Source organism: Heterodontus francisci, chromosome 47 (assembly GCF_036365525.1).
Source record: "Heterodontus francisci isolate sHetFra1 chromosome 47, sHetFra1.hap1, whole genome shotgun sequence".
Lineage (NCBI taxonomy): Eukaryota > Metazoa > Chordata > Chondrichthyes > Heterodontiformes > Heterodontidae > Heterodontus > Heterodontus francisci.
The window spans coordinates 15180254-15207989 of record NC_090417.1 but is presented as its reverse complement, the minus strand read 5'-3'; the positions used below and the strand labels follow the sequence as shown (position 1 = coordinate 15207989).

At 44.3% G+C, this 27736-nt stretch overlaps 1 protein-coding gene across 9 annotated transcripts in view; it reads right to left on the bottom strand.

Moving 5' to 3' along the window:
* Nucleotides 1–27736, bottom strand: part of LOC137357193 (phosphatidylethanolamine-binding protein 4) — a 485084-nt gene that overhangs the window by 315457 nt on the left and 141891 nt on the right. For all 9 annotated transcript variants that reach the window (XR_010971151.1, XR_010971152.1, XR_010971150.1 and 6 more), the window contains one exon: nucleotides 21534–21632. Coding sequence is in view for 5 of the 9 variants with exons in the window: in XM_068023337.1 (XP_067879438.1) it covers nucleotides 21534–21632 (99 nt within the window). In the remaining 4 variants the exon portion in view is untranslated. The remainder of the gene's footprint in view (nucleotides 1–21533; nucleotides 21633–27736) is intronic.

Genomic DNA, 27736 nt, shown 5'->3' with positions numbered 1-27736 from the left:
TTAACAGCAAGGGATATGATTTAAGACCAGCCTGACAGCTATGAGACCCTTGAAAACTATGTTCTGAGCAGCATTTCCACACTGTTGGGAAGATCATGATCAGCTTTCACGCCAGGGCGAGATTATGGCTCCACTATTTGCAATTCAGTCATTGTAGGATACTAATCAAATTAAACCTAACTTAAGTGTGACATTTTGATTGGAAAGAAGTGGCATCCTTAGCCAGAATTCAGCTAAACTGGTCACATTCCGGCAACAAATCAGACTAAATTCAGTTTAGTTTAATTTGGATTTGAAGATGAATTAATAGTTCATCATTACATCTGCGCACTATTTCTGTTGATGGCGAACTTTTGTAATTGCATAATTGGCGCAAACAGAGCCTGATGCTCATTATCCATCATTGAATGCAAGCTGCTGAATAAAATATAAGACTTGAAGAATATATTTGTAATAAACCCAATTGTGGTTTCAGTCACATGACAGTATTACCGATCCACTGTGGTTTCTTTATGCAATTTTCCTGCTGTCTTCAACAATGAGCTTTGTAATATAGTGTTATGTAAAAAGATGACTCACCAACACTGTTCTTTATTCTAATCCTCCTCTTCAATACTTAGCATTATCATCTTATTTACCATAATTGTTGAAGACATCAGGTGCAGAAAAACAGATTTTGATCAGGAAAATTCAATGTATCATACTCAACAACCTAGTAACCCAAAGAAAACAAAAAAGATCAAATGATCTTTGTCACTAAGTCACAAACATTTTCAGGCTCAGACTCACCCAAAAAATACAGAAAACATTTCAAATTAAATGAAGATGGAAAAGTCAGGAAAGGTTACTTTACATTGCAGTTCATAACCAAAAAGACAACCTAATAATATTTTAATCTGCAAGTCCGTGACTTCCCTGACATAAGGTAAGTATGCTGCACCTATATATTTCTGTCTAACTCGAATTATTCCTAAAACATTAGTCTGTGTAAAATAACTAAAATAGTGCTGCAGTTGATTGAGGAAGGATGTGATTTCGTTAATAAATAATGGATATAGGTAGAATATATCTAAAAGAACATAAAATCAAATCTTGCATAAAGCACCACTTCCTGCAAGTCTGAGACTTAATTCCTGTCACACTTTGCTGTTTTATAGTTTTCTGTTAACTTGTTACCTAGAATTTGCAGCACAGAATCAGGCCATTCGGTCCAACTGATATAAATAAATGTAAGATAGTCATGAATAAATCCATAGGAAATTCAGGAGAAATGTCTTGAACCAGAGAGTGGTTAAAATGTGGAACTTGCTATTCCAAGGAGCAGTTGAGAGGATCAGCACAGATGTATTTAAGGGAAAGCTAGTGATGTACTTGAGGGAGAAAGAAGCAGAAGGATATGTTGATAGGGTTAGGTGAAGAAGGGTGGGAGAAGGCTAGAGTGAAACAGAAACGCTGGCACTGACCTATTGGATCAAATGGCTTGTTTCTGTGCTGCACATTCTTTATGATATACCTTACTTTGCAAGAGGTGGCATTAAGTTGGCATTTAAGAATTCTTTGAACATGATTCTCCCCATTTATGTTGTGATGAAGCACACGGTTGTGTTTCAACTTCAAATGTCCACAGCTGCACATGCACCTTATTTTCCTCTTGGGATTTAAGCATGCAGTTGATGATTTGTAATGTACAGCAGTGAATTCGAAATATTTTTATAAATTGCTTGTTTAGATGCATAGCACAAATCCACAGCCTAATGAGCATTAAAAGCCGCGCAAATTAACTTCTATGCATCAAGTATTTGAAACAGATTGTTCCGTACTAATCATTGCTATATGACCTGTAATTATTCATTATAGGAAAAATAAGAACATCTGTATCACTTAAAATATAGTAATGTTTACTCCACACGCATGAAACTTGGGAATTCATTTTGCAGCAACTTCAATGGTTTAGAGGACATAACATGGGATCCTCTTCTGCTTTTCAAAATGCTTCTGCTTTGCAACCCCTTGACTTGATTGGTAGAAGAGTTAGCGGTACCATATTGTAAATTTATTTATTTAGAGATACAGCACTGATACAACACCCTTCGGCCCACCGAGTCTGTGCCGACCAACAACCACCCATTTATACTAATCCTACATTAATCACATATTCTCTACCACATCCCCACCATTCTCCTACCACCAACCTACACTAGGGGCAATTTACAATGGCCAATTTACCTATCAACCTGCAAGTCTTTGGAAGTGGGAGGAAACCGGAGCACCAGGCAGAAACCCACGCAGACACAGGGAGAACTTGCAAACTCCGCACAGGCAATACCCAGAACTGAACCCGGGTCGCTGGAGCTGTGAGGCTGCGGTGCTAACCACTGCGTCACTGTGCCGCCCAAATTTGCAAATGGTAGAAGAATCCAGACATCTCACTCCCAAAGAGCAAGCAACTTTACAATCAGGCTAGCCAACTGTTAGTTTACATTGAATTTGCAGCACAGAATCAGGCCATTCATCGAACCTTATCAGCATATAACCCTATTCCTTTCTCCCTCGTGCACGTACCTCACAATATATTTATGATCCCAGATTTTGGACCCCCACTCCCCGATCATTGGCCACGCTGAAACATCTGCTTTACGTCTACCCTATCACATCCCTTCATAATTTTGAAGACTTATATGATGACATTTCTCAGCCTTCTCTTTTCTCAAAAAAAAAGAGCCCCAGTCTACAGTCTTTCCTCTTGGTTAGATTCTCTCAGTTCTGATTCTTGTAAAAAATGTTTTGCACCTTCTCCTGTGCTTCTATATCCCATGTATAATATGAAGATCAGAACTGTGTACGGCACTCTTAGTGTGGTCTAATGGCCTAACTAAGTAAGGTTCTATATAAGTTTCAGATAACTTCTCTTATTTTTACTTCCATTCCTCTAGCTTTAATGTTTGCAGACAGCCACAGTTACCTGCCACCTGCAATATTTGTGAGTTTTCTGTTAACTGTGAAGAAATGATAGTGTTGGTAGGTGTTTTCAACTGGTAGAGAACAGAGTAGATGGTCTCAGTCATATGTTCTGGGCACAAGCAAAATTACACTGCAGTATTGAGACTGACAACGCAATCAATGTACTGCAGTGGTGGCAAAAAGATATACATAACAAAGGCATTTTAAGTTGAACTTCTAAGCTGTAAATAACTCAATTCCTGACAGCTACTTAAAGCTTCAAATGTATATCTAAATGACACATAATGATTTCACTTTCCCATTCTCCAGATAACTTCTTATGCTGTTTTCCATAGCTCTATCAGAAATGTAAAACATCTGCTCAACAGCACATTCCTTCCTGTGTATACTTCTAAAATGTGTCATTTTTAAATTCATTGGTTGGAAACCGACATTAAACTTTTAAAAAGCTGGCAGCCAAGATGGCCACCACAATTTGCACTGAAATACCTCACACTTCAAAAGGAGAGCTGAACGTCTGAGCTAACACAGGGGCGGCGCAGTGGTTAGCACCGCAGCCTCACAGCTCCAGCGACCCAGGTTCAGTTCTGGGTACTGCCTGTGCGGAGTTTGCAAGTTCTCCCTGTGACCGTGTGGGTTTCCACCGGGTACTCCGGTTTCTCTGGGTACTCCGGTTGATAGGTAAATTGGCCATTGTAAATTGCCCCGAGTGTAGGTAGGTGGTAGGAGAATTGAGGGAAGGTGGGGATGTGATTGGGGGATATGGGATTAAATGTAGGATTAGTACTTCCACTGCTATGTCCAGACTGGCCAAGAGAGTGTGGGAAAATGGCGCACTGACACGGAACACAAAAGTCCGAGTGTATCAGGCCTGTGTCCTCAGTACCTTGCTCTACGGCAGCGAGGCCTGGACAACGTATGCCAGCCAAGAGCGACGTCTCAATTCATTCCATCTTCGCTGCCTTCGGAGAATACTTGGCATCAGGTGGCAGGACTATATCTCCAACACAGAAGTCCTTGAAGCGGCCAACACCCCCAGCTTATACACACTACTGAGTCAGCGGCGCTTGAGATGGCTTGGCCATGTGAGCCGCATGGAAGATGGCAGGATCCCCAAAGACACATTGTACAGCGAGCTCGCCACTGGTATCAGACCCACCGGCCGTCCATGTCTCCGTTATAAAGACGTCTGCAAACGCGACATGAAATCGTGTGACATTGATCACAAGTCGTGGGAGTCAGTTGCCAGCATTCGCCAGAGCTGGCGGGCAGCCATAAAGACAGGGCTAAATTGTGGCGAGTCGAAGAGACTTAGTAGTTGGCAGGAAAAAAGACAGAGGCGCAAGGGGAGAGCCAACTGTGCAACAGCCCCAACAAACAAATTTCTCTGCAGCACCTGTGGAAGAGCCTGTCACTCCAGAATTGGCCTTTATAGCCACTCCAGGCGCTGCTTCACAAACCACTGACCACCTCCAGGCGCGTATCCATTGTCTCTCGAGATAAGGAGGCCCAAAAAGAAAAAAAGAAGTATAAATGGGTGGTTGTTGGTCAGCACAAACTCGGTGGGCCAAAGTATCTCTCTATGACTATGACTCTAACCACCACTCAAACAATGTCTCATGAATTTGGAATCAGCTAACAGCTTCACTTGTCAACGCAAAATCTTCAAAGCCAGAGAGATGGAAAATTCCTAGAATCGAATTAAATTGCAAATGAGGACACTGGACACCGCCTCCCCATCTGTGAAAAATTGTCAGACTTTTACTGCAAAGGGTCAAGAAAATCAGGGGTGACTCACCCTCTCGCTCTCCCCAGGCAGCCTTGGGGGTGTTAGAAGATTGCCTGCTGGTTGGTAAAGATCCAAGACAAAGACCACCTGCTCCACTGTCTCCAAGAACATCTACCAACCACTGACTACAGGATCACAACCTCAGCCGGAAGACAACTCAATTCACAGACTGCATGTTATTTTTGTTTTGGACTCTAATCCAACCCAAACTATCTCTCTTCACTCTGTAATCTATGTGTCTGTGCGTGATTCTTGTGTGAGTGAAAGTGTAGCGTAATTTATTATTTTGTTTTGATCAGGTTTTTGGTTGAGTACAATAAACTCACCTCTTTCTTGTTTAAACTCAAGAAAACCTGTTCGATTGGTTCTCTTATGTTCCCAACAAAGGTAAAGATAAACACTCACTGAAGTGGGAAGCACATCCACTGTTTAAAAAGGAATAAACCCTGTTGCGGTCAAAGAAGGAGGCAGACAAGACGGGAGCCTTGCCACCCGTCCGTACCGAATCGTAACAAATCTCTTCCAAAGGCAACCTGATGGAGATGTCGAAATGCTGTTAAAAATCAATTTGCAAGTTACTTCGCAATTATCAACTGACTATTTTAGTTTAATTCCTCAGAATTTTAAACCTCCTAACCAACAGTCTTTGAATATTCCAGCTTGCAGAGCAACAGATCCTTTGCCAAGTTTCTTGCACGCTTATGTGCAAGTTGTAGGATGCTTCGTAAGTTATGTAAAACTTAATTAAGCCAGATGAGGCAGGTGTGGTTAACCACACCATCTCCACCAATGCCTCTCCACCATCATGTATCTAATTATAACCAAAGTATCCCCTGCAATGGCTTCTCTTCACGCTCCTGCACTGTTAACCTTGGTGTCCCCAAAGGATCTATCCTTGGCCCCCTCCTATTTCTCATCGACAAAAAACCTACAAAATACTTTAAGTATTAGACAAGGTAAATGCAGGGAAGATGTTGCCCCTGGCTGGGGAGTCCAGAACCAGGGGACAATTTCAAAATAAGGGGAAAGCCACTTTGGACCGAGATGAGGAGAAATGTCTTTACTCAAGGGGTTGTGAATATTTGGAAATCTCTATCCCAGAGGGCTGTGGAAGCTCAGTCAGTGAGTATGTTTAAAGCAGAGATTGACAGATGTCTAAATGTCAATGACATGAAGGGATATGGGGATAGTGTGGGGAAAAGGCATTGAAATGGATGATCAGCCATGATCGTATTGACTGGTGGAGCAGGCTCGATAGGCTGAATGGCCTACTCCTGCTCTGATATACCTATCTACATGTTGCCCCTCACATGTATGGTGATGATATCAGCTCTATCTCACCACCACCTCTCTCCACTCCTCCACTGTTGCTCAATTATCAGGCTGGATTTTATACAGGCCTCCACATGGAGATCCATGGCAGGGGTGGGGGCATGAAGACTGCTCTGGATGAGACCAGAGACCGGAGGGCCCATCACGTTACTGCAGGCAGCGAGGCCTCATGGCGGCCCCCCACTCACTGCTCGGTGACGGGACCGTAATTTAAATATTCAAATAAATTTACTTACCTGCATTAATGGGCGGCACAGTAGCGCAGTGGTTAGCACCGCAGCCTCACAGTTCCAGCGACCCGGGGTCGATTCTGGGTACTGCCTGTGTGGAGCTTGCAAGTTCTCCCTGTGTCTGCGTGGGTTTCCGCCGGGTGCTCCGGTTTCCTCCCACCTCCAAAAGACTTGCAGGTTGATAGGTAAATTGGCCATTGTAAATTGCCCCTAGTGGAGGTAGGTGGTAGGAGAATGGTGGGGATGTGGTAGAAAATATGGGGGTAGTGTAGGGTTAGTATAAATGGGTGGTTGTTGGTCGGCACAGACTCGGTGGGCCGAAGGGCCTGTTTCAGTGCTGTATTTCTAAATAAAAAATAAATAAATAATGACTTTCCCGTTGCCTCCTGAAGTGCCACCGGGATCTTCATCCTTCAAATCCCCGTCCAGGGAAACGAGGTGCAACACCTGTGGGGAGCGGGGAGGAGGTTAGTTTCTCAGTGCGGGGGGAGCGGCAAAAACAAATACGATTGGTTGAGGGAATGGTGGGAAGAGGTTTAAGGTTAAAGGAAAAACAGTGCGGCAGTGGGCGGGCGGGGGGGGAAGGTCGTGATCGAAAATTAACTTTTTTGGGGCAGAGGACAAATAATAACTGGATTATTCATTGAGAGCGGTGGGAGAGATAATTGGACATGTGAATAAAACTTTATTTTAATTTATTGGAAAACCTGTCATGGTAAAACTTTAAATGTAACTGAACGGCTGGAAGCTCTAGGGGGAAGCCCTGGGGGAGGCGGTGGCGTAGTGGTATTGTAACTGGACTAGTAACCCAGAGACCCAGGGTATTGCTCTGGGGACACGGGTTCAAATCCCACCACAGCAGAAGGTGGAATTAAAAAGCAAGTCTAATGATGCCCATGATTGTTGTAAAAACCCATCTGGTTCACTAATGTCCTTCAGGGAATGAAATCTGCTGGTCTGGCATACATGTGACTCCAGACCCACAGCAATGTGGTTGACTCTTACATGCCCTCTGAAATGACCTAGCAAGCCACTCAGTTGTATCTAACCGCTAGTACTGTGGATGTACCTACCTCACATGGACTGCAGCGGTTCAAGAAGGCAGCTTATCACCACCTTCTCAAGAGCAATTAGGAATGGGCAATAAATGCCGGCCTGGCCAACGAAGCCCACATCCCATGAACGAATAAAAAAAAGCCCTTTAAAAATGGCACTGGTTCCTGCGCAGTGGCACCGGATGCCATTGCTGGCTTGCTCGCCCCCTCCATGGCATCGGGGTGGGGGGGGGGTCCACCCCAGCCATTTAAATGAGCCGTCACGATATTACCCGTGCGTGCGGGCCGCCATATTTTACGGCCGCCACCGATTATGCCAGTAGCAACATAAAATTCAGCTCTCAGATTGCTTATGTGACATCCACTACTGAATGAGCAGAAATTTCTTCCAAGTAAATATTGGGAAGACCAAAGCCAATGTTTTTAGTCCCCTGTCACAAACTCTGTTCTCTACTCACCGACTCCATCCCTCTCCCTGGCAACTGTCTGAGGCTGAATGAAGACTATTCGCAACGTTGGTTTCATATCTGACTTCAAAATGAGTTTTGACCACAAATCTGCTCCAGCACCAAGAGTGCCTATTTGCACCTCAGTAACATCACCAACGTTATTTGCTGCTGAAATCCTCATCCATGTCCTTCTTACCTGCAGACTTGACCATTCCAATGCATCCCTGGCCAGCCTCCCACATTTTCCTTCCATAAGCCCAAGGTCATCCAAAACTCTGCTGCCTGCGTCCTGACTTGCGCAAGTCTCGTCCACTCCCGGTCAAGCAATGCCTCAATTTTAAAATTCTCATCCTTGTCTTCAAATTTGTCCAGGGCCTTGGCCCTCCCTGTCTCTGTAATCTCCTTCAGTATCACAATCCTCTGAGATACCTAATTCCAGGCTCTTGAGTATCCCTGACTGGAACTGCGACGCCATTGGCAACCGTGCTTTCAGCTGTCTAGGCCCTAAGCTCTGGCATTCCCTCCCTAAACCTCTCCACCTCTCTACTTCTCTTTCCACCTTTAAGACAATGCTTTAAACCTATGGTGGGGTGGTGTTAATGTCACTGAATTAATAATCTAGTGATGTTGCCTACTGCCCAGGGGACATGGGTTGAAATCCCACAATGGCAATTGCTGGAATTTATTTTCAACGAGCTTGTCACTGGTATCAGACCCACCAGCCGTCCATGCCTCCGCTTTAAAGACGTCTGCAAACGTGACATGAAGTCCTGTGATATTGACCACAAGTCGTGGGAGTCAGTTGCCAGCGATCGCCTGAGCTGGTGGACAGCCATAAAGACGGGGCTAAAGTGTGGCGAGTCGAAGAGACTTCGTAGTTGGCAGGAAAAAAGACAGAAGCGCAAGGGGAGAGCCAAATGTGTAACAGCCCTAACAACCAATTTTATCTGCAGCGCCTGTGGAAGAGTCTGTCACTCTAGAATTGGCCTTTATAGCCACTCCAGGGGCTGCTTCACAAACCACTGACCACCGCTAGGCACTTACCCATTGTCTCTGGAGACAAGGAGGCCAAAGAGAGAAAAGAATTTCAACTTTTTAAAAAACTAGTCTCAGTAATGGTGCCATGAAACTATTATCTATTGTTACGAAAACGCTTCTGGCTCACTATTATTATTTAGGGAAGAAAATCTACAGTCCTTACCTGGTCTGGCCGACATGTGACTCGAGACCCACAGCCATGTGCTTGACTCTCAAATGCACTCTGAAATGGCTGAGCAGCCACTCAGTTGTCAAGGGCAATCAGGGATGGGCAACAAATGCTGGCCTTGCCAGTGATGCCCACATCACCTGAAAGAATAAAAAAAACTGTTGGCCACCTTCCCTAATAATATCTTGGGTGGAATCTTCTCATTGCCGTGGCAGTCCCAACAGCAGAAGCAGAAGTTGGTTTAACATCTGCACCCGCTGCAATCCCGTTTCCCACTCGATTCTGTAGTTAAATTCGCCATCTGGTGATGGGCACAGGGAACATGTGGGAGCGTGCGGCAGGGCCGGCCTTTCATTGGTGGAATCTGCCGTCACTGCTCCAAGCACGCTGATTGCCACAGAGATAAAACATTCTGTGCTTTCAGCCTCAAGGAGCAGCAGCCTTCCTTTCATGTAAGTATCTTCAGAATGACTGAGTTGAAGCTTTCACTTATATCAAAATAGGATCAGTGGAAATAGGAGCAAGAGTAGGCCATTCGGCTTGTCAAGCCTGCCCATTCAAACAGATCATGGCTGATCATCTACCTCTACGCCATTTTTCCCCACTATCCCCATATCGATTTCAGTCTTGAACATTCTAAATAATTGAGCTTCCACAGCCCTCTGGTTTGTGAATTCCAGTGATTCACCAACCTCTGAGTAAAGAAATTCCTCCTCATCTCAGTCTTAAATGGCCTGCGTCTTATTCTGAGACTGTGTCCCTTTGTTCTAGACTCACCAGCCAGGGGAAACATACTATCCACATCTACCCTGGAAGAGCTTTGTAAGTTTCAATGAGATCACCTCTCATTCTTCGAAACTCTCGAGAGTACAGGCCCAGTTTCCTCAATCTCTCCTCATAAGACAATCCCCCCATCCCAGGGATTAGTCTGGTGAACCTCCGTTGCACTCCCTCTATGGAAGTATATCCTTCCTTAGATAAGGAGACCAAAACTGTACACAATACTCCAGGTGCAGTCTCACCAAGGCTTTATACAATTGCAGCAATACACCTTTACTCCTGCACTCAAATCCCCTTGCCATGAAGACCAACATACCATTGCCTTCTTAATTGCTTGCTGCGCCTGCATATTAGCTTTTCGTGACTCATGAACAAGGGCACCCAGGCCTCTTTGGACAACAACACGTCCCAACCTCTCACCATTTAAGAAATACTCTGCCTTTCTGTTTTTTTCTATTGAAGTATATCACTTCACACTTATTCACATTATATTTCATCTGTCATGTTCTTGCCCATTCATTCAATAACTTCGAAGCCTCCTTGCATCCTCCTCACAACTTACATTCCCTCCTAGTTTAGTGTCATCAGCAAATTTGAAAATATCACAATTGGTCCCGACATCTAAATTATTTACCGAGATTGTGACCAGTTGTGGCCCCAGAACTGATCCATGTGGTATCCCACAAGTAACAGCCTGCCATCCTGAGAATGACCAGTTGATTCCTACTCTCTGCTTTCTGTCTGTTCACCAGTTCTCAATCCATTGCAGTATATTCCCCAATCCCATGTGCTCCAGTTTTGTTTACTAACATTCTGTGTGGCATCTGAACAAAATCTTTCTGAAAATCCAAATACACGACATCCACTGGTTCTCCTTTATCTATGCTACAAGTAACATCCTCAAAAACCTCCAACAGGTTTGTCAAACATGATTTCCCTATCACAAATCCATGTTGACTCTGCCTAATCATATTTTCCAAGTGTCCAATTATCTCATCCTTTGCAATAGATTCTAACATTTTCCCTGCTACTGATGTCAAACTAACAGGTCTGTATTTCTCAGTTTTCTCTCTCGCTTCCTTCTGAAATAGTGGGGTGACATTTGATACTTTCCAGTCGACAGGAACCCTTCCAGAATCTAAATTTTTGAAAGATAATGACCAATGCATCCACGATCTGTATAGTCACCTCCTTCAATACTCTGGGATGTCGCTCATCTGGTAAGGGGATTTATCAACTTTCAATCCAATTAATTTTCTGAGTACGAACTCTTTATTGATACTAAATTACTTTCAGTTCCTCATTTTTACAAGTCCCTTGGTTCTCGAGTATTTTTGGGCGATTTTCTGTGTCTTCCTGCATGAAAGTAATTGTTTAATCTCTCTGTCATTTGCTCATTCACCAGCACAAACTCTCCTGTCTCTGTCTGCAATGGACCCATATTTGTCCTTGCTAATTGTTTCCTTTTCACAGACCTCAAGAAGCTTTTACAGTCCGCTTTTATGTTTCTAGCTCGCTTGCATTCATAATCTCTTTCCCCTTGCTTTATCAATGTCTTGGTCCTCCTTTGTTGGACTCTAAATTGCTCCCAATCCTCGGGCTTACCACTTTTTCTGGTGACCTTATTAGCCACTTCCTTGGACCTGATGTAATCTTTAACTTTTTTTGTTAGTCACGGTTGATTCAACTTTCCTGTTGGGTTTTTGTGTCTAAGAGGAATGTATGTTTGTTGTAAACCGTGTATGACTTCTTTAAATACTAGCCATAGCTTGTCTACCGTCAAAGCCACCATAGCTAACTTGCCCCTCATACCTTCACAGCTTCCTTTGTTCAGAGTAAAGATCCCAGTTTCAGACTGAACTGTATCTCTTTCAAACTTCATGTAGAAATCTATCAAATTATGGTCACTATTTCCGAATGGCTTCTTTACAGCAAGATTAGATTATTAATAAGCCCTTTCTCATTACATGATACTAGATCTAAAATAGCCTGTTCTCTAGTTGGTTCCTCAACATACTGCTCTCGAAAACCATCCCTAACATACTCCAGAAACTCGTCCTCCACAGCATTAGTGCTCATTAGATTTACCAGTCGATTTTCAGATTGAAGTCACCCATGCTACATGCTTCTCTAATCTCCTGATTAATACCATACCCCACACCACCACTACTATTTATCTTGGTCACCCTGTAGACACCATTCCGTAATGGCAATTAGATCATACCTCTATTTGGGTCTTTAAATCATCTAACTTGTTACGAATGCTGTGGGTATTTGGGTAGAGTGCCCTTAACTTTTCTTTTTGACATTATACTGCAGGTTAAGCCGAGTTGATGCTCACCTTGGTTTCGCCTGCCTCTAATTTCGCTTGCTACTTTTCTACTTCCTGTTACCAACTTTACTACCTTCCAATTTGAGCTATCCTTCAGGTTCCCACCCACCTGACAAGCTAGTTTAAACCTTCCCCAACAGCACGAGCAAATATTCCTGTGTGGATATTACTTTAGGTGTAACCCGTCCATTTTTTACAGGTTCAACCTGCCCCTGAAATCTCATGCCCTCTCTCCTACACTAATTCTCCAGCCACGTTTTCAATCGATCAATCCTCCCATTCCTATGCTCACACGCACGTGGTACTGAGAGTAATCCTGCGATTACTGCTCCTGAGGTCCTGCTTTTTAATTCCCTTCCAAACTCCCAAAAATCTGTTTTCAGGACCTCATCCCTCTTCCTACCTTTGTCATTGGTACCAATGTGGACCACGACCTCTGGACCTCTGGCTGTGCACCCTTCCCCAGAAGGATGTCCTGCAGCCATTCCCTGACATCCTTGACCCTGGAAGCAGGGAGGCAACACACCATCCTGGAGTCATGTTTACTGCCACAGAAACACCGGTCTGATCCCCTGACTACTGAGTCCCCTATCACTATTGCTCTTCCACTCTTCTTCCTCCCCTCCTGTGCAGCTGAGCCACCCATGGTGCCATGGACTTCACTCTGGCTGCACACCCCTGAGGAACCATCGCCCTCACCAGTATCCAAAATGGAAAACTGTTCAGCAAGCAAGACAGATTCTGGGAACTCCTGCACTACCTGTCTGGTTCTCTTAGACTGCCTGGCGGTCACCCATTCCCTCTCTGCCTGCATGCTCCTAACCTGCAGTACGACCACTTCCCTAAAGATGCTAGCCACCGACTCCTCAGCCTCATGGATGCACAACAATGACTCCAGCCATCGCTCAAGTTCCGAAACCCAGAGCTCAAGCTTCTGCAGCCCGTGATATTTCCTGCAGATGTACTCATCTAGGACACATGGTGCATCCATGACTTCCCACATACCACAGGATGTACATTCCACTTGGCCGAGCTGATCTGCCATACCGTAACTTTAAAAACAATTTATTACAATTCGAGTAAGTAGAATAACTTAGCAGTTACTCACCAATCAGCTTCTTCCCCAAACCAAAGTAAGAGCCAGATACTGGAGGTTGAAAAAAGGTAGAAAAAGAAAGGAGCAGCTCCTTCACCAGACTCACAGTTTACACTCTGTGTACTCAAAGCAGCACTGAGGAAACCCTCCTTTTATACTGTTGAGAAACAACTGATTCAAGCTTCTGAAAACCAGTTTAAGCCAGCTACCTTTGGAGCTATATGCAGCTACTCCCAGTGAGATTGTATACTCCTGTTTTAAGGCTGGAATAAAACTTAACTTCTCATAATTTAAGGAGTAATTTTTAGTTAATTGTCAAATTGAAAAAAAAATTTGACTTTTGATAGAAATTAACCCTGAAAACTCCCTCTCACCAGACTCACCAGCTGTCAGTGCAGACCAAACTGCACTGAGGACGCCCTGCTTTTATACTTTCAGACCTTGCTGCCTGGCTGTCCTCATCTGCAGGTAAGTAGATGAAATCACTGGCATGTCGAAAAAGGACATTGGTCACCTCTTTGATGCACATATGGGTTGCAGACTACAAGATGCCACATATGTCACCTGTGGATCCCTGGAAGGAGCTACTGGAGAAAAAAAATTGAGTGCAGCAGTCACCTTGAGGGAAACTGGCATGGGATTCTCCCCGAAGCCAAGTGGCTGCAGGTGATGCTGCAGGATCCTATAAATTTCTGTGACCATTTCACATGACATCCTTCGGTGTCTCTGGCATTGCCTCTGAGATTTGACGGTCATTTTCCTTGTCCTGAGGATGCGATGACCTGCCGGCACCCATCTTTGATAAGGCTGTTCCTCAATGTTATCATTCGGAGTATCCTCACCTTCCTGCTCTGCTTGTTGCTGCCGCTCAGGCATCATGAGTTGAGGGAAAAGAGCCCTCCTTGGTCTCTCCCTTGGTTCTGCTTCCCGTGGTCCTCGACAAATTGGATGTATGAGGCTCATGTGGCTGTGGCTTTTCTGAACAATAAATAAGTCACGTGTGGCCACTCAGCCCTCTGTTTCTAGTGAGCTGAGACATCAAGGCAATGGGCAGCTGCCTTCAAATTGCACAGGCAGAAGACACACCCACTGTCGTTTGGAAAATGGTGCGCGTGGAATTCAGGGCATGTCTCCCCACCTTCCAACCTCCTCCTGCATCCTTCCAGCTTGAACCCATCACCCTTGACCCACCCAATGTTAGTTACCCTTCCCTTCAAAACCATTGAGCCTCCCCCCATTACTGTGCACAGTGTAATCATCAAAGCATTGATGCCATCCCTCTGCCTTGTTCCTACTCCCATTACTATCGATATACCAACTCTTATCCTTGAACTTACTCACATCAAATTGACAATTGTTGCCAAGTCCCGTTCCCCTCCATGTGAAACCTTCTCCACTACAGAATGCATTTGCCCCCACTGACTATGAACATTCTCTCTGCTAACCAGGACCCTCAATTTGCCCCACAGCTCTCTGATGTCGACGGCAATTATCCTTCCCTTTAGGTCCTCGCCAAATAACTTTACACAGTACTGATCAAATCCACCCACCACTCCCGCAGTCGACAAAATGCATCTTCATCATCAACAGCAACCATTCAACAACATGCACATGCCACTCCACCCTCCCCTGCCCCTCGTTGCACCCGATCAACACCACCCTTCCCTCCCCTGCTCCTCGATGCACCCGATCAACCCCACCCTTCCCTCCCCGACTTCCCTCCCCTGCTCCTCAATGCACCCGATCAACCCCCCCTTCCCTCCCCGATTACCTTCCCCTGCTCCTCCATGCAGCCCAGGGTTGTCCAACCTTATCTGGCGGAGGGCCACATTGCGACTTTTGCAAATTTTGAAAGGTAAAGGCATTAAAAATGTATCTTACGAATAAAAAGAACAACAAACGTGCATTTTTGTGAATAAGCTTTAAATGAGAGGACTAATTTATTGACTTACTTTCTCATCAGAATATTGAAAACTGATTTAGTGACCAAACTGGGTTGTGTCAATCTCTGCCCGCACACTTGATACAGCAATGCAGAGTATTCTGGATAAATGTCCACCTTTCAGGAGAGACTTTGAGCTCTCTCCCCCCTCTCCCCGGGCTCTGTGTGTGTGTATCTCGTTCTCTCTTCCCTTCCCCCGAGGATTAGGGGACACAGGTTGAAAGTTTTGTGCAAAAGATGCAGTGGCTAGCTTTTTAAAAAGGTCAGAACCCGCCAGAAAACCCCGACTCTGTTGGGAAACAGCTGTTCCCGATGTCAGCAACTGTCACCTGTGAAACTGACAGCACAACAGTTTAAAAGCTGGAGTGACAACGGAAAATTTCTGATCTTGAGTCACGTTGAGTATGAGGAACGGCCCTGGGAACAGTTTACATCTGCAGGCACGATGGAACTGTTTGGCAGGCTGGATTCTAGCCAACTGGCCATATGTTGGACAACCCTGATGTCGCCCCTGCCCATGCCATCACCGCCATTCTCTGAGATGATTCTCCCTTGCTGGTGCCAAGCCTGGAAACAAACATCCATTCCAATGCTGGCATTAGTTTAGCGGCTGAGTTAAAGAGAGAACAGCACAACGCTGAGACTCAACTGCACAAATCCGAATGTTGCATGCCACATTGAAACATTCTTGAACTGGGTTGCACGGGAATATTGCTCGCCATTCACTGAATCTGGCAGGTAAGACTAAATAGTAACTATGCATAGGGCATTGAATTTTATGTTATTTAAATGAATACAAATGAATGAATTAAATGAATGCAACCTGCCACAGTGCTGGGGGAACCCCGGACAGCCGCAAACCTGCCGCAGCCTTAATTTCTCTAAAATATCCCACCATCGGGAATCAGAAAAAAAACACCTACCTCCGAATTATATCACCCTGCACGCCACCAAATCCACTGCAGTGGACAACAAAAAATTTTCCCCCCTGTGTACCTTGGTCTCAAACTCTATTTGGTTATTTTATAATGTTAAAGGTGCTATATAAATTTGTTGGATGTATGTACTGTAGTTTCACTATTGGACTTGAGACTCGAGCTTGAATTCAGCCGTCGTGATGGGATGCTCGTTTCCTCTCTTCCCAGTTGCATTTTTTTTATTCATTCATGGGATGTGGGCGTCACTGGCGATGCCAGCATTTATTGCCCATCCCTAATTGCCCTTGAGAAGGCGGTGGTGAGCTGCCTAGCTTCAAGGCTTGATTTTGGTCCATTTTAAAATTGATGTTTCACTCCCTGTTTCAGTTAATTCTCCCCAGATTTGTGTGTTAACTGGCATTTCCTGGTCAAGAACACTAGCAGGTGATTTTCTCTCAGGCATCTGTCAATAATAATTGAACTGGATTGCATGAGCTGTATAGGAACAGTTTAAGGGGATTTTTTTTCCTTCCTCCTTATGATTGAATGCCAAGCCAAGCTTGGTGGCTTTCCCAATGATTCAGACAAGAAAGAATTCACTGTGTGGGAAATTATGGTCACAAATCCTTGTCCTACCAATATCTGCACCACCTGCCTTAAACTTTATATGTAAAAATTATAAATGTGTTGTCCACGACTTGCTTATAGAAAGGGATTCTCTGAACGGAATTTTACACCACCCCAGCGAGTAGGATGGTGGCTGGGGGGGGGCGGGGCGGTGGCATAAAATGGAGCGGGAGGCTCCAGGAGGCCTTCCTGACCCGCTCCCGCCTCCGCCTCAATTTACGTAGGGTGGGGGGGAGGGACGGAAAACGGGCCGCCCGCCCCAGGCCAATCAAGGCCCTTCAGTTGCCAATTAACAGCCACTTAAGGCCCTTCGCCCGCCTCCACGGGGATTTTACCCATGACAAGCGGGCGTCCTGGCCGGGAAAGGCCACCCGGTGAAAGCTGTTGGCCTCTCCGTGCTCCGGGGGGTGGCCCTGACGATCGGGCACAGGGTGTCCGATTGAGGGCTGCCCCCGCTTCCCCAAACACCCCCAGGACCCGATGCCCCCCTGCCCCCCAAACGAACACCCTTGCCTCGCCAGGGCACGACCGATTACCCTCCGGCGAGGCAACCCAAGTTTACCTGCAGTCCTCGTTCCCGAGCTGCCGGCTCGATGATTGGCCGGCAGCTCATTGAGGCGGGACTTCCTCCCTCAAGCGGGTGGAAGTCCCGCTTTGGAACAATTAAAGCCTGTGGACCTGTAAAATATGGGACGGATCCCCTGGCTAGGCGGAAGCGGGTTCGCTGCCGACTTTTATGTTGGTGGCCAGCTCCCGTCCGTCCAACGTAAAATCCAGCGCCCTATCTCAAAGACAGATAGACAGCATGCCAGAGCATCTCTGATGTCACTTTACCGGTGTGATCTCGTTGCTTGGATACAGAGGGTTGTTTCAAATGGGACTCCGTGTTTACAGTTTGCTGACTGCATTTATACTGGAGTCAAACTGCCTGCAGGCGAATCTAGTTTCTGCTCAGAAATAAATCAGAATTTTTTTTAACTCATCCAGGATAAAGAGTTGTGGATATTAAAAAAATTCTCATCAATACTTGTGTTCTGTAGTACATTTTGAAAACAATTCAAAACAGGTAATGTAAGACTTTCAGTTTCCGGCCCAACAGAAATTCAAACAGAGTATTGTGTCATACCCCATATTATGTTGTACCCCCATTTTACAGTTAAATGCAGAGTTACATAAAAATGAAACTCAAGTTTACAGCAATTTGGTAACATGAATGCTAGCAGTTGGAAAGTACTGACCCTCACTAGGAATTCTTCCAATACACTAACAGTTTACTTTTACTTTGAGTCACTAAGGCTTAACTATTATGAAGGCTGACTGAGCAGGGTTCCTGCCATCTGATTTTTCCATTCATCTCCTCCACCAACCGATCAAATCACATAGATGGAGGTACACCGAGTTGTTGCAGGTTTTACTCTGAATATCTGCGGCTGATTATGACCACAGATTTCACACTGTTGTCCAAAAAAGAAAATCAGACTTCTGACTAAAACATAGAGAACAAATGTCAACCCTTTGAAGAATACAGTGGCACACCCAAGATATAACAAAAATAATAAGAATTATATTTCTTGAAAAATATCTATGCATAGAACCTTATGAGATAGAAAATGGTCTGTATTCCAAGCAGTTCACTAATTCTACTCAACTCAGTACCAGCAATCTTAAGAAAAACATTCTTCTGGATTATTCCACAGAACCAAAGACCTATCTATTCTGACAGCGAGAAAGATGTTTTTATAGTTAAGACAGAAACTCCTGTGGTGTTGTTCATTATCCCAGTATCAGGCAGTTGTAGTATTAGGGAGTTCGGCCTGAGGCTGTTGGATACAGTATTGAGGAGTAGAGTGAGGGTTTTTAATGCTGTAGACAGTTGCTTGCAGTACCAAGAATGTAGTGGTTGTGCGCCAATATTTGTTGGAATGTAAGGAGGGAAGCACCTTGAGTGGGCCTGTGTAGGGAGGTTCAGGGAACACAGCAAAGATGGGAAGAGTGGGTAAAATACTCCAGTGCAAAATTTGCTACTGGGAAGTAAGATCGCAAAAAATTAATTGAATTTTTTTTCCAACAAACTGATTAGGATGTGGTGTAATGTGGTGAGGCTGTATCACAAGCAATGTTGAGATGTACACTATAATACCATGATTGTACGTGAGTTGTAGAATGCCACCAATACACTCGAGATTATACCAGCACCGGGTGGTGGGCTAGGAAGCAGGGGAGCTGGTAAAATACTGGGAAAATAAAGAGGTCGCCGTCGGGAAGATTGCAACTGCAGTCCCACTGCCCACCTGCAAGGGCTCAATACCCACATTTGGACCCGACGTCAGGACTTATCTGCTGCCAGTAAAATCCAGGACATAATTCACAGCAGCTGTTAGTTGTTTAGAAACATAATAGCCGTCAGTGCAGCAAGAATCTTTAGACACACGTCCACAAAAACAGTCATCTTCTCTTTGGTTCCAGAATTCTAACTCATTATATGTTAATTCTGTGCGTCACTCAAAGTTTCAGGTGTGGTAACAGACATGGATCGTGTTGTAAACACAATATGTACAGGATATTTCTATGAAATGATTATCATATTATAGTAACTTTCAGAGAAAATATTCACAGGAATAGAAATGGCCATATGTTCAATATGTTCCTTTTTTGAATACATTAGTGAACTACATGAATTAATTCATTTTTAAAATAGAAATTTATTTTTCCCTTAATCCATTTCACTTCAATATTTTCCATCTAAGGTTATTAAACACACATAAGAAAGTGCTGTATTCGTACACTCGTGCTCTAATATAGTAAAATGTTTCATGGTTTCTCCATGGACACCTTTCCCCAGAATTTCACAAACAGTGGGTTGTCAATCACATTTGTATCACTAGAGATGCTAGGCTGAATTTTCCCAGCCCCACAGTGGCAGCTTTGGAGGCGGCAGGGTAGGGGAGACGAGGGCAATTCGATTGACTTGCGCCATGCCAGCTCCGCAACATGTTCCCGAATCCATGCGCTTTTCCCGTAGGTGGGCCCCCAGCAACAGCAGGTGTCATGTAGGGCACCTAATTGGGAAATTAGCCCCATAGCGGAATTGGTGTGAAATATTTTCGATGGCACACAGGTCCCCATGCTTTGACAGAACCCAAAAATAAAGCGGAGGTGGCTTCACAGCAAGAGGTTCGAGCCACAAAACATATAAGCTGCCGACGTTAAATTGCCATGCTTTGGTCTCCCCAAACAGAAGACCATTGTACCCACTTCAAGGAAACTGATCACTCTGCTAATGCAGCTGTCACTACACTGGTAGCCACTAAACTCCTACTGATGGCGGCGGCTCCATAGCGCTGCTGCCACTCCTGTTGCTGGCCACTCAGCAGCACCCACACGACGAAGGAGACCGGCAGCCCTATCCACAGGCCACGCTGAACGGACCTGTCAATGCTGGGTCCCAACCGCCATCCCTAATTGCGTGGGGCTCCCAGAGGCGGATTCTTAATTGGCCGCTTCATGGAAGATCGCTTCCGGCCTTCCGCCGTGGCCACTTCTGGGTTTCCAACCCAGAATTGAGGCCAACGTCACGATCACAACCCGCCCGACAAAATTCAGCAGATGAGTCAACCTTTTTGATGAATTCCCTTTTTCATGCTCATCTAGGTAAGAGATATGAGCACAGGAGAAGGAAACTCTGTTCTCCAACTTTGTATGACACAGTTACTCTGTCCAAAAACATTCCTGAACCCCAGCTACTACAGAGCACCAAGTGATTTATTTCCCCAATTGTCACACAAGCAATCCTATTACCTCTGACTAAAATGACTAATTTAATGTCAGTTCAAGTGAATGCTGGGAAATTATGGAGGGAACCCAGACTCATTGGGGACAGGTTTGAGACTACCTCAGCTTATTTTACTGAGAACTGCAAAGCAGGCAGAAAGATGTGGGTTTCACTCAACTGCCTTGCCCAGGTCCCATTGGTGAAAAGAAAGTCTGCAAATGTCAAAAAAGCAAGCTAATGTTCGATAAAAATAAACAAATATATATAATTGAACAAAAAAATTCAACAGATTTAGTTTAAACACTTTTTAGAATGGATGTCACCTCCATGTTAAATGAAATGACAGTATTTACTGATTCCCTCCATTCCCACGGAATCTGTTGGTGAATCTCCACTCTTGGACAAAATGGAATTGCAACATCACTCCTTCACCCACAGCACTGAACAATGACTTAAACCCATCCCAATTACAATCAATATCAAAGTCTCAATGAAATCAGCAATGCCCACACCCAAATAACTCCAAAGATGCTTTGTCATACAGTGAAAGGTCATAAATAAAACCACGCTGCAGGTATGGTACAGCTATATAATGAAAATGGAACAAAAGTGCGACTTCATAAATGGGCCAAATGGGGCAATTTCTCCAAAATTAAAACCCATAACTCAGTATCAGCACATTAATGCCCTTCGCCTTCCAAGATTAAAATCAGAATTATGATGCATGCCGAAGAGACGAGATCTGAGCATCTCAGACTGCTTTGTCACCTGATTATTAAAATGTTAAGAGAAACACTGAAGGAGATCTCACTTGTTATACATGAGGTAACTGCATCATACATAATGGGGAATGGGGCAGGGGGAAATCATAATTTCTGGCCACTGGTTGGGAGTGCAGCACTCCATTCATGGAGTTATCAATCTACTGTAAACAGTTGAGTTAAAGCACAAGTTTAAAAACAGATCTCAAAGCAAATATTTACAACATGATGCACTGCATCATGAGGAAGTTTTTCACGCCTCACATGATCAGACACCACTTACAGATATGCCGGTCACCAACCAATGTCTCCAGTAACGGTATTTCGGATTTCTCTGGCAGGGGGCATCAGGATCCACCATGACCAGCACGTAATTCTTGCTCTTTAAGATAAATATCATGTGATACAATTAGAAACACAGCTCTTCGTCAACGCATTATCTATCATCACATTGCAATCAAATGACAAAAGGCAAAAGTATCAGATGGAACACATCTTAATCGAAGATAGAGGGCAAAGAGTTAATAAGCAGATGTTTGTTTTTAAGTATGAATTCAACACATCCTATGTTCTTCCAGCCAAACTTGAAGAAAATGAATGGGTGCTGACATGAGGATATTTTCATGGAGTCATCGAATTATCTAGCACAGAAACAGGCCTTTCAGCCCATCGTGTCTCTGCCGGCCATCAAGCACTTATCTATTCTAATCCCATTTTCCAGCAAATGGCCCGTAGCCTTGTATGCTGTTGCATTTCAAGTGCTCATCTAAATACTTCAAAAATGTTGTGAGGGTTCCTGCCTCCACCACCCCTTCAAGTAATGGGTTCCAGATTCCAACCATCCTCTGAGTGAAAAAATCTTTTCTCAAATCCCCTCTAAACCTCCTGCCCCTTACCTTAATTCTATGCCCCCTGGTTAGTGATCCCTCCGCTAAGGGAAAAAGTTTCTTCCTATCTATCCTATCAATGCCCCTCATAATTTTGTACACATAAATCAGGTCCCCCCTCAGCCTTCTCTGCTCGAAGGAAAACAACCCTTGCCTATCCAGTCTCTCTTCAAAGCTGAAATGTTCCAGCCCAGGCAACAACCTAGTGAATCTCCTCTGCACCCTCTCCAGTGCAATCACATCCTTCCTATAGTGCGATGAGCAGAACTGTACACAGTACTCCAGCTGTGGCCTAACTAGCGTTTTATGCAGCTCCATCATAAACTCCCTGCTCTTATATTCTATGCCTCAGCAAATAAAGGCAAGTATCCCATATGCCTTCCCAACCACCTGATCTATCTGTGCTGCTGCCTTCAGTGATCTATGGACAAATGCACCAAGGTCCCTCTGACCCTCCATCGTATATTCCCTTGCCTTGTTAGTCCTCCCAAAATGCATAACCTCACATTTCTCAGGATTAAGTTCCATTTGCCACTGTCGCGCCCATCTTACCAGTCCATCCATATCGTCCTGTAATCTAAGGCTTCCCTCCTCAGTAGTTACACCACCAATTTTCGTGTCATCTGCGAACTTACTGATCATGCCTCCTGTATTCAAGTCTAAGTCATGTAAAATGTACACTGCAAACATCAAGGGTCCCAGCACCGATCCCTGCGGTACACCAATGGTCACAGGCTTCCACTCGCAAAAACAACCCTCAACCATCATCCTCTGCCTCCTGCCACTGAGCCAACTTTGGATCCAATTTGCCAAATTGCCCTGGATCCCATGGGCTCTTACCTTCTTAACTAATCTCCCATGCTGGACCTGATCAAAAGCCTGACTGAAGACCATGTAGACTACATCAACTGCCTTACCCTCATCTACACATTGAGTCACCTCCTCGAAAAATGTAATCAAGTTTGTTAGAGATCTCCCCCTGACAGAGCCCCTGCTATCTCCTCCCTTGCCTCACATAACAGCCTGGAATACCTCATCTGGGCCTGAGGATTTATCCACTTTTAAGCCCGCAAAAACAGCTACTACTTCCTCCCTTTCAATGCTAATTTGTTTTAATATATCACAATCCCCCTCCCTGATCTCTGCAACTACGTCGTCCTTCTCCATAGTGAACACAGATGAAAAATAATCATTTAAAACCTCACCTATATCCTCCGGCTCCACACACAAATTGCAACTTTTGTCCCTAATGGGCCCTATTCTTTCCCTGGTTAGCCTCTTGCCCTTAATATACTTATAAAACACCATGGGATTTTCCTTTATCTTGCCCGCCAGTGTTTTTTCAGATCCCCTCTTCGCTCTCCTAATTACTTTTTTTAAGTACCCCCCTACACTCCTCTAGGGCCTCTGCTGTTTTCAGCACTCTGAATCTGCCATAAGCCTACTTTTTTTTCCTTATCCAATCCTCGATATCCCTTGACATCCAGGACTTGTTGGTTCTCCCCTTCACCTTTACGGGAACATGGTGGCTCTGAACTCTCACTACTTCCTTTTCAAAGACTCTCACTGGTGTGATGCAGACTTTCCTACAAGTAGCTGCTCCCAGTCCACTTTTATTTTGCAATACCTCTCACAGAATTTATTTGTGGACATTGTAGCTACTTCTAAGCCTATGAATTTGTGGACCAGGTCATCGTCTTAACCCACAATCTCACTTTCTTGCAACCTGGACAAGTCAAAATTCAATATTTGAATTCCATAGAATATGGCAAAATAAATATGCTGGTTTTCTAACAAATAATCTAATGTCAATTGCAGCTTCAGTAGATCAAAAAAAAAATTTCAATTTCTGCAAAGTTCCTTCTGATCAATTATGTCTGTAGATGTGTGCCAAAAGGAATAATAATATTCCTGCAATTAGGGAGGTTACCACTTTTTTTTCTTTGCAAAGATCTAAAAGAGATTCCTTTTTGGATACCTTTTTTTGTAAAAATATTCTTTATTATGGCTTTTTTGATCAAGATTTTTATTTCTGTCCAATATTTTAAATTGAGACCTGCAAACTCATAAAATTGTGCTTCTTCCTGTCTGCATTCAATTGGTTCTCTAACCATAGAAACATAGAAAATAGGAGCAGGAGAAGGCCATTTGGCCCTTCGAGCCTGCTCTGCCATTCATTATGATCATGGCTGATCACCCAACTCATTAGCCTGTTCCCGTTTTCGCCCCATACCCTTTGATCCCTTTGGAGCCAAGAGCTATATCTAACTCCTTCTTGAAAACATACAACGTTTTGGCTTCAACTGCTTTCTGTGGTAGCGAATTCCACAGGCTCACCACTCCCTGGATGAAGAAATTTCTCCTCTCAGTCCTGAAAGGTTTACCCCGTATCCTTCGACTATGACCCCTGGTTCTGGACTCCCCGACCATCGGGAACATCCTTCCTGCGTCTACCCTGTCAAGTCCTGTTAGAATTTTATAGGTTTCTATGAGATTCCCCCCTCACTCTTCTGAACTCCAGTGAATATAATCCGAACCGACTCATTCTCTCCTCATACGTCAGTACCACCATCCCAGGAATCAGTCTGGTAAACCTTCGCTGCACTCCCTCTATAGCAAGAACATTCTTCCTCAGATAAGGAGACCAAAACTGCACACAATATCATAAGATCATAAGAACTAGGAGCAGGAGTCGGCCGTCCGGCCCCTCGAGCCTGCTCCGCCATTCAATAAGATCATGGCGGATCTTTTCGTGGACTCAGATCCACTTACCCGCGCTCTCACCATATCCCTTAATTCATTTATTGTTCAAAAAGATATCTACCTTAGCTTTAAAAACGTTTACTGAAGAAGCGTCAACGACTTCACTGGGCAAGGAATTCCATAGATTAACAACCCTCTGGGTGAAGAAGTTCCTTCTTAATTCAGGCCTAAATCTGCTCCCTCTAATCTTGAGGCTATGCCCTCTTGTCCTAGCTTCACCTGCCAGTGGAAACATCCTCTCTACTTGTATCTTATCTATTCCCCTCATGATTTTATATGTTTCTATAAGATCCCCCCTCATTCTTCTGAACTCCAATGAATATAATCCCAATCTACTCAGTCTCTCCTCATAAGCCAACCCCCTCAACTCCGGAATCAACCTAGTGAAACTCCTCTGCACCCCCTCCAGTGCCAGTACATCCTTTCTCAAGTAAGGAGACCACAACTGCACACAGTACTCCAGGTGCGGCCTCACCAGTACCTTATACAGCTGCAACATAACCTCTCTGCTTTTAAACTCAATCCCTTTAGCAATGAAGGACAAAATTCCATTTGCCTTCCTAATTACTTGCTGTACCTGCAGACCAACCTTCTGCGATTCATGCACAAGGACGCCCAGGTCCCTCTGCATAGCAGCATGCTGCAACCTTTTACCATTCAAGTAATAATCCTTTTTACTGTTACTCCTACCGAAATGAATGACTTCACATTTATTAACATTGTATTCCATCTGCCAGACCTTTGCCCACTCACTCAATGTATCTATGTTCCTCTGCAAAGTTTCACAGTCATCTGCACACTTTGCTCTGCCACTCATCTTAGTGTCATCTGCAAACTTTGACAAGCTACACGTGGTCCCCAACTCCAAATCATCCATATAAATTGTAAATAATTGCGGTCCCAACACCGATCCCTGAGGCACACCACTAGTGACTGATTGCCAACCAGAATAGCACTCATTTATCCCCACTCTCTGCTTCCTGTTAGTCAACCAATCCTCTATCCATGCTAATACTTTACCCCTAACGCCATGCATCCTTATCTTATGCAGCAGCCTCTTGTGCGGCACCTTGTCGAAGGCCTTTTGGAAATCTAGGTACACCACATCCACTGGGTCCCCATTGTCCACCTTGCTCGTAATGTCATCATAGAATTCCAAAAGATTTGTCAAGCATGACCTGCCCTTCATGAACCCATGCTGCGTCTGCCCAACGGGACAATTTCTATCGAGATGCCCTGCTATTTCTTCCTTGATTAAGACTCAAGCATCTTCCCCACTACAGAGGTTAAGCTAACCGGTCTATAATTCCCCATCTTTTGTCTACCTCCCTTTTTAAACAGTGGCGTCACATGTGCTGTTTTCCAATCTGCTGGGACTACCCCAGAGTCCAGCGAATTTTGGAAAATTACCGCCAGTGCACCTGCTATTTCTCCCGCCATCTCTTTTAGTACCCTGGGATGCATTCCATCAGGGCCAGGAGACTTATCAATCCTTCGCTCCATTAGCTTGCCCAACACTACCTCTTCCGTAATAATGATTGTTTCCAGGTCCTCACCTACGTTCGTCTCTTTGTCAATTACTGGCATGTTATTTGTGTCCTCCACTGTGAAGACCGATACAAAATACCTGTTCAATGCCTCGGCCATTTCATCATATCCCATAACTAAATTCCCCTTCTCATCCTCTAAAGGACCAACGTTTACTTCAGCCACTCTTTTTCGTTTTATATATTTATAGAAACTTTTGCTATCTGTCTTTATATTATGTGCTAGTTTTTTCTCATGTTCTATCTTACTTTTCTTTATAGCTCTTTTTGTGGCTTTCTGTTGACCTTTAAAGTTTTCCCAATCTTCCAGTTTCATGCTGTTTTTGGCCACTTTGTATGCCTTCTCTTTCAATTTGATAGCCTCCCTTATTTCCTTAGACACCCATGGCAGATTACCCCTTTTCTTCCAGTCCTTCCTTTTCACTGGAATATACTTTTGCTGAGCACTTGGAAAAATTACTTTGAAAGTCCTCCACTGCTTGTCAACTGTCCCACCATAAAATCTTTGTTTGCAGTCTACTTTAGCCAAGTCCTCCCTCATTCTATTGTAGTCCCCCTTGTTCAAGCGCAGGACCCTGGTATTGGATTTTATCTTCACACTCTCCATCTGTATTCTAAATTCAACCATACTGTGATCACTCCTTCCAAGAGGATCCCTAACTATGAGGTCATTAATTATTCCTGTCTCATTACACAGGACTAGATCTAGGATAGCTTGCTCCCTCGTCGGTTCCATTACATACTGTTCAAGAAAACTATCACGGTTACACTCAACGAACTTCTCCTCAAGGCTCCCCTGACTGAGCTGGTTCGACCAATCTACATGTAGATTAAAATCCCCCATGATAACTGCCGTACCATTTTTACAGGCATTAGTTATTTCTTGGTTTATTTCCCGCCCCAATGTGATGTTATTATTTGGTGGCCTATAGACTACGCCTATCAATGACTTTTTCTTCTTAGAGTTTCTAATTTCCACCCAAATGGATTCAACCTCATTCTCCATAGAACCTATATCATCTCTCAGCACCGCCCTGATGTCGTCCTTGAATATCAGAGCTGCACCACCTCCCTTACCTTCCTGTCTGTCCTTCCGAATAGTTTGGTACCCCTGGATATTTAATTCCCAGTCGTGACCAACCTGTAACCATGTCTCCGTAATGGCTACCAAATCATATTCATTCGCAATAATTTGTGCCGTTAACTCATCAACCTTGTTACGAATGCTACGAGCATTCAGGTAAAGTGCCTTTATGCTGGCTTTCTTACCCTCATGATTTCCAATATCT